This window comes from Falco cherrug, chromosome 3 (assembly GCF_023634085.1).
Source record: "Falco cherrug isolate bFalChe1 chromosome 3, bFalChe1.pri, whole genome shotgun sequence".
In the NCBI taxonomy this organism is placed as follows: domain Eukaryota; kingdom Metazoa; phylum Chordata; class Aves; order Falconiformes; family Falconidae; genus Falco; species Falco cherrug.
This window is the reverse complement of record NC_073699.1, coordinates 92857808-92868303: the sequence shown is the minus strand read 5'-3', so window position 1 is coordinate 92868303 and position 10496 is coordinate 92857808. Positions and strand designations below refer to the sequence as shown.

Here is a 10496-nt window from a genome sequence, read left to right as displayed (position 1 = left end):
TTCTGAAGTGTTACTTCAGAAAAGCACCTAAACACAAACACCTGACTTCAGGTTTTAAAGACAAGCAACAAGGTGTTGTAACAGAAGATGACTAAGAGAATAATATTAGAATAAAGAGATGCCTGAATATACATATTAATTCAGTACAGATGATAAAATGTTTTCGATACTTTGGGACATGTCTGATACAAATGTAGAAAATGTAGATTAGCAATATATATAAAGAAACCACATTTCTTGGAAAGTGAGGAATTAAAGAAGAACTTATGACCATATTTCTTAATATTTTATTATTCCAAAGCAAAATCTTTAACAAGTTGAGCTAACTGGATGACTAGTTCAGTTAATACCAGCAGCTGAGACTATGACCAGCTTAGAATGGACAACATTTAACAGAACAACACTGCTCCAGGCATTTAACAATTCTCCCTGAAAGCCAACAATGACATATGAAACTTCACACTTCCATTCAACATGCTAATACTACTTACACATATTTTTATTTTTTTTTTAACGAGTAAATACATGTGCATCAAATTGTTTCTTCAGTTATTTCATGTTAAAAGGACTGTACATTGTATTTTTAAAGCATGTAAACTGAACTGGCAGAAGAAAATGCTGACATTAAAAAAACCTTTGAAAACTCTGTATTGTTTCTGAAAAGTCCCACTCCAAATGACTGTAAATACAGAAAGAATAAGTTATTCCTGCATTATTTAAGTCATGATTTCAGTTATAAAATTAAACTTGCTCCTCACTTCCCAAAAGAAGACCACTTTCTATTAGTTGCTCTCTTGTTATAGCTTCCTGCAGATATTTTGTGATCTTGTATCAAGTCCTAAAATGAAAGTCAGTGTCAAATCTCCCCTGTTGGGAAAACGGTTCTTGATCTTTGTGTAACTACATCTTAATGGCGGCAAATCTGTTCTTTCCTCCTGAATCCCTATTCTTCTCCACACAAATTCAATAATTGGTGGTGAAAAATGGACTGACTAAAAAGAGGGAAGAGGAAGACAGTGGTAGTGAGCCTGTAAGAACAAGAAAAGATGAGTAAGAAGGAAGCAGCAAAACCAGTGACATATGGTGCTGCTCCTTATTTTTGACTATGCAAGAGGCTATTAACTATTCCACTCCTTAACACCAAAGAATATTTTACTTGATTTTTTTTTTTAATTTCTACTGATCTTATAAACTCAGAGCACTTTTCTGTTAACTGCCAATGAAAGGAGAGCTTATTTCAAATGTGTAAGTTACCACCAATACTCCAACTGAAAGGAGAAACAAGAAGCAGGAACATGTTTAATTAAAAAAGAAGGAAGAAAATAAAACCTCCCAAGAAATCAAGACTTACAACCACCAAAATTGTAGATGATAACAACAAAAAAATGGCAATTTTTAAATGCAAAGAAGCAGTGTCCTTCTCCATATTGTAACTGAACACTAATTAGCTGTATGTAGTAATGTTTATTAGATACTTCTCAACAGTTTATAGAGGTTGAGTCTTCCACTCACATCAGTATCACTAATTCTAGAAAGTAACAGATTGTTACACTGAAGAACAGGAGTAATACTCACATTTAAAAATACATTGAAATGGGTTTTTAACAAATGTCACCTTAACAAATGAAACAGACTGCAGTACACCAATGAATATTTCTCCATGAACGTACAGCCCAGAAGAGCGTATGTAAACAAAAATCTGCTTAAACCCCTCCACAGAATGAAACACAGTAGACAGAAAATCATTTTATCAAGGTATTTATGACCAGAAGTCTCACTCAGCAGAATACCCCATACCATTACTCTCTCAAAGAATTCTATCTCAAATTTCTTGTTCAGTGAAATTCCTTTTGTTCTTTGGACACTTGAAAGGAATTAAGTACAGACAAGAGGGGTGATGTTTAAGCACACTTGTCTTGAGTTGCCTGCATTATGTCGTTGTCTATGTTTTCATCATTGCTGATGAAGAAGCTTGAAAACAGGTCAGCTGCAAGTGCATACTGCTTTTGAATTTGTTTAGTAACTCCTCAAGTAACCTGTAAAAGGAAAATAGTTACAACTTTGGCAGATTCTGAAAAGGTAACAATTACCAAAAATTCTGGCTATTCCGTCTGTGACTTCAAGTACATTCTCTGTTTAAATAAAAGGCCTAAAATTGGGTCTACTAAAATACATGAACATTATAGGTATTTAGAAGTGTACCAAATGTGTGAGGATGATCTGTGGCCAGAAGATGACTTAGCCACAGAGATTTTATCAGGGTGATAATATAGCCCTTTATATGGCTTTCCTTCCAGATAAAGATCATCATCTTGAGAGAAGTGTATTTGCAAAACAGTGGCAAAAGGACTGGTAGAGAGCATCATAACATACTTCTGTAATGAAAATCCCAACTGCCAGACTATGTACCACAAAACCATTATCCCTATCAAGACTATGGCTTTTTGTGTGTAGCTGAACTGTGAATTTTCTCAAACTTTGGAAGGTATTCATAGGTTTCTCTGAAGTATCATGGCTGAAAGATCAGAGATGGTATGACTTTCAGAAGAAATACTAATTCACTGACAACCATGTGTTTTTGTTCTTTATAGATAACAAACTACGTCTGAGTTCATTTTGGAGCATAACTATGGTTTGTTTACACCTACATAGCTGCCAAGAAGGTACTTGGTGCAGTGGATAAAATTTATTATAATCCAGAAACTACAGGTGTAGGACTAAGCATGTTGATGGCTCTGTCGTAGGGGATATTTATTGTAACAGTGGAGATGCATCATGAAGTTTTACGGTCTTGCCTGTGTGTTTTATTTTCCCTGTATTCTAGGGAAGAATATGTTCCCTGAACTTTTTGCTCTATTTCAGAAACAAGCTAGATAGGGCAGACATATATCACCTCAACTTTTTGGCAAGCTGTGATTATTTAGCAGCCAGTAAGATAAGAAATTATACTGTATGTTCAAAAACCCCAACAACAACAACAACAACTTGAACCACAAAAACTGTATCTGCTTCCTCAGCAAGTCCTCTGGAAGATGACTATGGCCACATTCATCATTTAGTATCACAGTAATGACTGTGAATGAAGGGGAATGAACAGCTCTAAATCAGCGCACAAACGTGCGTTATTTTACACAAATATGTGTAGATTACAATGAGCTGCCTGCAACGGTGACAATTGTGGTGTAACGACCTGGAAACCGAACAAGTTTTGCACTGTCTAGGGCTCAGAACTCTGAGGTAGATGTAAAAATGATGCAGTTATTGATTATCATCTGTCCCATGAAGCTCAAATGCTTGTGACTAAGTAAAAAAAAAAAAAAAAAAAAATTCTACAGGTGTTTCAGAAAGTCTGAGTTTAAAGAACTCTCCTTACTCAAAACTGATTCCTATCTTTAATAAAGCATAAAGGTAAGTAAGGCAAGGAGGTATCCTGAGACTTGTTGCGACTAGCAAGGAGCACGTTTGAATAAACAGACAGGGGACATCTGGAAGAAGGCATGTCAGTAGACCATGGGCTACACAAACAACTCTTCATGTGTCTACAAAATACTCTAAATTCTGGCTGTTAAGTGCAAACTGATTTGATGCAGTTCAGTTCCCCGAAATACCACAATACTAATCTCAAGTTCAAAACATCTATACTTACACTAATATTCTCATCACAAACCCATACTAGTTTTGCCGTACTACTCTTCATTAAGCTACGCTTGTAAAACAGCCTACCAAATACTAGGTCAGATGCACCAAAACAGCTTGGTTGTCAAAGGTTGCTATGGTGGGGAAGGAGGAACCCAAAATTCCTCCCGATGTTAAGGAAGGACCACAGACCCTTCTCATTTGTTTTTTTAAAATGAAACAGGCCAGTTTTGAGAGTTCCTTATATATCAGCTGGCAAAAGCTTGGACTTGGCTCCTTGGCCTTTTTTCTTTACTGCTGCTAAATGCAGTAAGATAAGACAAAGACCTCACAGAAACTTTAACAACAAAGGCTAAAACAGACTGAACTTGCAAAAGAAATACAAAGCTACACTGAACTGATAAGACTAGGACAGGCAAGAGGGATATGCTATAAAGCCATTGGCTCTTCTGTGTAATTTAATAGGCCATGACGAACAAAGACTTAGCTTATCTCTGTCCAAAGGGGCTTCTGCTCTGTAGTTCAGAAGGGTCAAAACTAGTGAACATTAACTCTCTCATAACAAAGTTCTGATATAAGAGTAAAAAGCAGTGTCTCCTTTCTGGTCTTTTGAGCCATGAGGGTGCATTATACTCACTTTTTGTCAGTTCCACTTGAGAGCTGGGGCAAGGCTTCCAAAGCTTGCTTAAAGCTTGAGCTGCAAGGAAAAGAAAAATACTCATTTTCCACTGGTACAAATCTCAGCATTCACAGTTTCTCTCTATGAATTCCATGGAGATATGCTATATTTTATCCATTCTTATTTCAATGAATTAACAAAACATTAACTTGAGACACGATGAAATTCATGTAAAAATGGAACATAACGTGATCATGGATTCAAGCAGGTCTCCTATGTGACGAATCCCATACATTAACAGGAAATGTTAAATCAGCAGCTGATTTAAGACTGTGCTTGACCATCCTGGACTCTTCAAGAATTACACTTGCCAGCCTGCCTTCTGCCTCAAACTAAATGACCACCAGAGTGTGAAGCACAGATAAAACTCTGATTTTGGCTTTCTACGCTCAGTAGATAGGTCACTGCATTCTCCCCTGCAGAAGGGGGCCAACAGAGAGAGTTGCAGTAGGCTTGCATTGAGGTAACACAGATTCATAGTCTTTAGGTCCATCCCCCCTCTCAAAGCAGGGCCAACTTCAGGTTAGAAGTTTCTTGGGGCATTATCCAGTCAAGTTTCGAGTTACTCCAAAGATGGGCTTTTCACCCCTCTTTGTGCAACAGATAACAGAAGTACAAGGAATGATGCAGGACCTTCACTGATAGGTACAATCTTGTCAACAAAAGATTAACACGGTGAATTGTGGCAACTACTACTAGTGGCAAGTCCAGGAATAAAAAGGCATGTATGATGCTCCAGCTCCCGGGGTTCACTGTGCTTTGCCCCATGCCGATCAGGGACAGTACCACTTCTACTTTATCCAATCTGAGCCAGTGCCAAGTAGTTTTCACGTAGAGGTCTTCGTTATATCAGACACTCAGGAGAGGGAAATCTTAACTGAATGCAGTGACACCACAAGACACTATCTGTGACACTATGAGGACAAACTAGGCCCTCAAGCCCTGCAGTGTCTCCTACAGCATTGATTAGGTAAGATGACCAAACTGCCATGTGCAGGAACGTGTAATGCCAACCCTAACAGAAATGTAGGTAATTAAAATAATGAATGAACCTGCCCATATCCAATTCCTGACATAATCACCTAGAAATTTCAATCAGCTTTACTCAAAACTGCTGACAGCTATCATAGCCTGTTTTTACATGCCTTGACTGCATCAGCCACTGATGCTGCTAATGCTTTTCTTTCTCTATGTTAATGTGTGTGTCCCACACTATTTATCTTTGTCTTGCACCTCACTGAGAAATGCTAAATTGCTGAAAGCCTTTTGAAGGCTTTCATTCTAAGAGGCAGTGTGAAGCTGAATTCACTTTCCCTGATCAGCTGTGTGAAGGAGCAGGGTATTGTACAAGCTTGCACAGAGCCCTAGTTCTCCATATCCCTATAAGGGGATCCTGCCACTGTCTGGTTCTGTAGCTTCTCTGACTGGTCTGGCTGGTTCTTTGCCATATGGTTTATGAGACTGCTATGAAAAACTGCATAAAAGTCAGTGATATCTGCTTTTGTCTTGCTTTAGTGTAATCTTCCTCAGCAGTTGTACTGCTGTTCATAAGTTTTTTTCCTTTTTTTTGAGTGGCAAATACTAGTTTTTCTCTAAAAACTCAAGTAAAACCAAAAAGTTATCTATTAAAACCTTGCCAATAATCTGTTTTTCGTGTATTTATCTAGTATATCACATGTTCTATTTGAAGCAAAATTTCTTAATCCTTAATCTACATTATATGATTTTGCATGTTTATCAAGAATTCCATTACACTGAAAAACCAGACATTACAGTACATCTTACTTGCTTTCAGGTGTTAGGTATATGGCCACGGTATCTCTCAATGCACAGATTTCAAGTCTTGCCTAAAGACAGAAACACAAATATTAAAAAAATGACACAATGTCCTTTTGCCAAGTGAATACCAGTATCCCAAAGTTTCATCTTTTTGAGAGCCAAATATTATTGCATGCTGCAGTTATAAGCTGACTTGGCTTTCAAAAGTTTGTTTCCTGTTATTTTTTGTTGCCATGCTGTGATGTCAGGAGACTGCTAAAAGGAACAATTTCACACTTTTGATTCAAGTCAAACTGTTTCTACAATCACTACGTAGCAGTCTAAAAACCATTGGCTTGTCACTCAGTAAAAGCAATAAATCTTCAATTCTATTCTGTCTTTTTTGTAGTGTGATAGAAAGACAGAAGGATACAACTTTGATTATTATTTTTTTTTTAAATTAGATACAGTGAGCTTAACTTCTCACAGCACAGTCTGGCCAGGGAGGAAGGAAACACAAGAGTACAAAAATCTGTCGATACACATTTTATTCTTGGTTTTCCTGTTGAATTTATTTTTTTTCCATCAGATGAGGAAGTAAAATGGTTGTGCTCTGCTGCTTCTCTGTAACTTGGTGGGCACACAAGCTTGAGGATTTTACTCCTGCACTGCACTAGGTATTAATTTTCACCTAGGCAAACCGTGGTGGAGAACGAACGCAACTATTAAACAGATTTCATTGGTCATCCTTTAGTCTTTGAAAAGCAATCATTATCATCACAGGTTTGATATGAAATTGAAACATTCTGCATGTGATCAATAGTTTAAGTCATTTTATTTAAAAATAGAAAGTAAACTTCATGTAAATTCACATTCCATTCTTGTTCGTCATAAAGATAAAATTTAAACCAGTTAGCCGTTACAGAAACTGATCTACATTTACACCCAACTAATATGACATTAATCTTCCAAAACAAACTTTTTTATAATGCAACACAGACATCTAATTCCAGTTCTAATGAAAGGCTTTGGTTTTTAGGTCTTCAACCTCATCTCTCCCCTAGGTAGGAAGCCAGCTGAAATTTAGGCTTTTTTAGCGCCAGAACTTTCTGGCACAAAATATGACACAGCCACCCACCAGCTTTATATACAATTCTATACTTTATACTTTTTTTTGCTTTATAAAAGCAAAGAAATGCTTTTCTCAACACAGAATGTTTCGCCTCTTTTTGTATGGTGCTCCAAGCTGAACAGCCTTGGACTTTTTTTGAAGTCCTACGCATAAGATTCTGGAGTCTTTCCTAAGTTTTAGGAGGCAGCAGTACCATGGGGAAGTGTCATATTCTCAGATATGACAGCCTAAATAAACACAGCAGAAGGGCTAACCCTGCAAAACTGTGGGTCATGGGAGTGGGAATACAGATTCAGGCTCCTCTTCAGGAACGGGTATTTTTTGATCAGCCTGACTAGGCTCAGATCATTCTCACACCCCTGCTGCCTGCCAAACAGGATTTTCTACGTTCAGAGGAACAGAAAATGACCACGAGTGACAAATTTACAGTAGGGAGAGAAAATCTTTTCAATTATGGGTTTAGGCAGCGAGTTCATACAGCGGGCTATCTAGTCAAACAGAAGTGACATATGGGTAGCTTTGTGCTATTCACTGATTCGGTTTTAAATAATCAATCTTATTTGGTTGCGATCTTTCTACCCTAATTCTCTGTCCAATGCAATTACTACCAGCAGTTGGAAAATAAGACTTGCAATTGGATAATTATTTTCCCATCATCATACAAAAATGCACAATGGAAATTGGGAGTTTGCTCTTTTTGCCTGTTACAGCCATAGCAATCATTGATTCAAAGGGATTTTTTTTTTTTTTTAGAAAAGATTTTTTTCTTAGTCCTTTAAAATTTATCCAATAGCAAGTATGACCACCAATCCAGCCGTAAATGAAGAAGGCTGTTTAAGAGTGTCTGTCCTACCCATGCTGCAAAGTGCTAATGTAGAAATAGCATAACAGTGACTAGTTTGGCAAAGACTTGCAAGACCCTACTGCGTCGTATTTTCAAGATTTTAAAATCTCAAAATATCACAAATTTGTTTATTTTCTTTTAAAGTAATTTCTTGATGATAGGCCAAAGACAGTTAACAACATTTCAAACAGATACCATTATGATGCTTTTTATCTCACAGGATACAGGTAACCTTTTAAGCACTCAGACACAAGGGCAACACTAAAATATAATCAAATCCAAGAACCAGTCTCCCAAAGGGAATTCATTCATAAATCTGAAATAGGTTGATACTAATCCTTTTTATCTCTGCTTTCATTGCTACAATAAATCCAAAAAATAACACAGATTATATATCTCTGTTATTCTGTTTTCTAGATACAGATGTTTGACAGTACAAAGTATTCGGGTACCTGTAAAGCTCCATTTTTGCTGAAGGATGAAACACACTGCATCAGTCGACTCAGCTCTTCAGAGACTGCTTCTACAACCCTTGACATTACCCGAGGAACTAAGTCCTTGGAAATGGTAAACACCTGATTTTTACAAAAGAAGAATCATGAACACAATAACTATAGCAACAGAAATATTTTTCTACAGTAAAAATCATCAAACACTTAATTTAGGACCACTTAATTTTTATCAATGAACAAAAAATTTTCAACAGCAACTGGAATATGAAGGATTTTTTTTGATGCTTGCCCTGTGCTTTGACCAATCACTTCTGTTAAAAGCATGTGATACTGACAACTTTCTCACAATGCCTAAAAGCAGCTCGACTTCAAAACGTGTGCTCTCAGCTGACGGGTGCAGGTAGTGAAGTGGTTGTACAGAGACTGCTGTTCTGCAGAGAGCACCTTTAATTCAGGGTTGTGTGACTGACTGACCCAATTATACATTCAGCCTTATTTATCCACATATTTTGCTATTTCTTCTAGAATCCTGTGAATTTGACCACTGTCAAATGGCTAGTATCTATGCTCTATGGCAGAGAGAAGCCTTTGAAAGGGTTTGAGAATATGGCCCTTTAATGGATTTTCATTTAGATTCTTCCACCATTCTTCTGCCATTTATTAGTTCTCTGGCAAAAACATTACACCTTACTATTTTTTCTATGCAACAAGACCATTTTTTAAACTACTTATTTGTATAACTTCTTAAAGTGGTATTTGGAGGTTCAGAACATTGACTGCATCATGACAGCAACACAAATTGAACATCAGACCTATGTCTGAAGGAAAGCATGAAGAAACCAATCTTCCTTAAAGGGACCTTTAAGGAAGCGAGAAATTGTTGGTGAATTAAAAAAAAAAAAAAAGATTTTTCTACACAGAATTGGGGAAAATGCAGGCCAAGAGGTTGGAATATAGGAGGAAGTGAGATTATAGGTTAGACAGACCAAACCTGTGTCAAGACATAAAGGTGATGATAAAGCTGCATTAAAACTGCAGTGGGTTGGGGGAAAAGATGACACAAGGAACTGAAGATGATGTGACTGGAGTGGTGCAAGAAAGAAAGAAAGTGAACTGCACAGAGTTTTTAAATATTTACCCCCAATTTCTGCTTTAAAATGGTCTAACAAATTAAGTAGTGGAATGATTTTTTTGCTAGAATACTTTTGCTTTATGTGAAGTTTAGATCTCATGTCTGACAAGGAAATATAGTAACTGACAGAAAATATTAATACATGTGTATAAAAGTAAATCAAGGGGGGGGGGGGGGGGGGAAGAATGCAGGATTCCTACAGTTTTCAGTGGTTTAATAATGAATCATGTATCAGGGATCCCATAAAGCTGACCGTTCCAAAAGGCAGGTCTGTACCACAGGCTAAGTACACTGACCACAGCTATTAGCTGTTATTGCTAATTCAAATGTGCAGCCTGTTTTTAACTATTTTGACCCACAAAAGCTAAGTAAGTGACATACATAGCTGTACGGTAAGGGAAACCCAACCAGTAACGATTTGTGAAGGGGTCATCTTACTCAGCAGCAGATATTGCTGAGCAATTCAACACAAATATACCAGGAACACGCCCAAAAAACTTCTACTGAGAAGAAATTATTTGTGCCCACAACGAGCACTCTTGAAGTTACTATACAGAATCCAGGAAAAAAAAATTCTCAGCAATGGTGAATCATCACAAATTTGCAACAAGAAGCCCTTATTTTGATTTCAGTTAAATTTGAACTCAAAGGTAGAGAAACAATTTTCTTTCCACTCCAGTCCATGCTTGCCGTTCAGCTGATGGTTAATTTTTGCTGTTTCAAACTACAGAAACTTGCACCCCTGCTAACTAAACTTAAATCTGACCCAGCTTACAGAATTTCACCAGAAAACAGTGGAAATGGGAGTTTCATCTTGACACATGTTTTCATATTTCTGTAATATATCATGTCTAGAAATTTAT

At 37.1% G+C, this 10496-nt stretch overlaps 1 protein-coding gene across 2 annotated transcripts in view; it reads right to left on the bottom strand.

Moving 5' to 3' along the window:
• Positions 1-264: 264 nt before the first annotated feature.
• The window catches only part of EXOC2 (exocyst complex component 2), a 133601-nt gene continuing 123369 nt past the window's right edge, over positions 265-10496 (bottom strand). For both annotated transcript variants that reach the window (XM_055704147.1, XM_055704148.1), the window contains exons 25-28: positions 8502-8624; positions 6101-6162; positions 4274-4333; positions 265-2036 (exon numbers count right to left, since the gene is read on the bottom strand). In XM_055704147.1, the coding sequence (XP_055560122.1) occupies positions 1943-2036; positions 4274-4333; positions 6101-6162; positions 8502-8624 (339 nt within the window). In that variant the 3' untranslated portion in view covers positions 265-1942. The remainder of the gene's footprint in view (positions 2037-4273; positions 4334-6100; positions 6163-8501; positions 8625-10496) is intronic.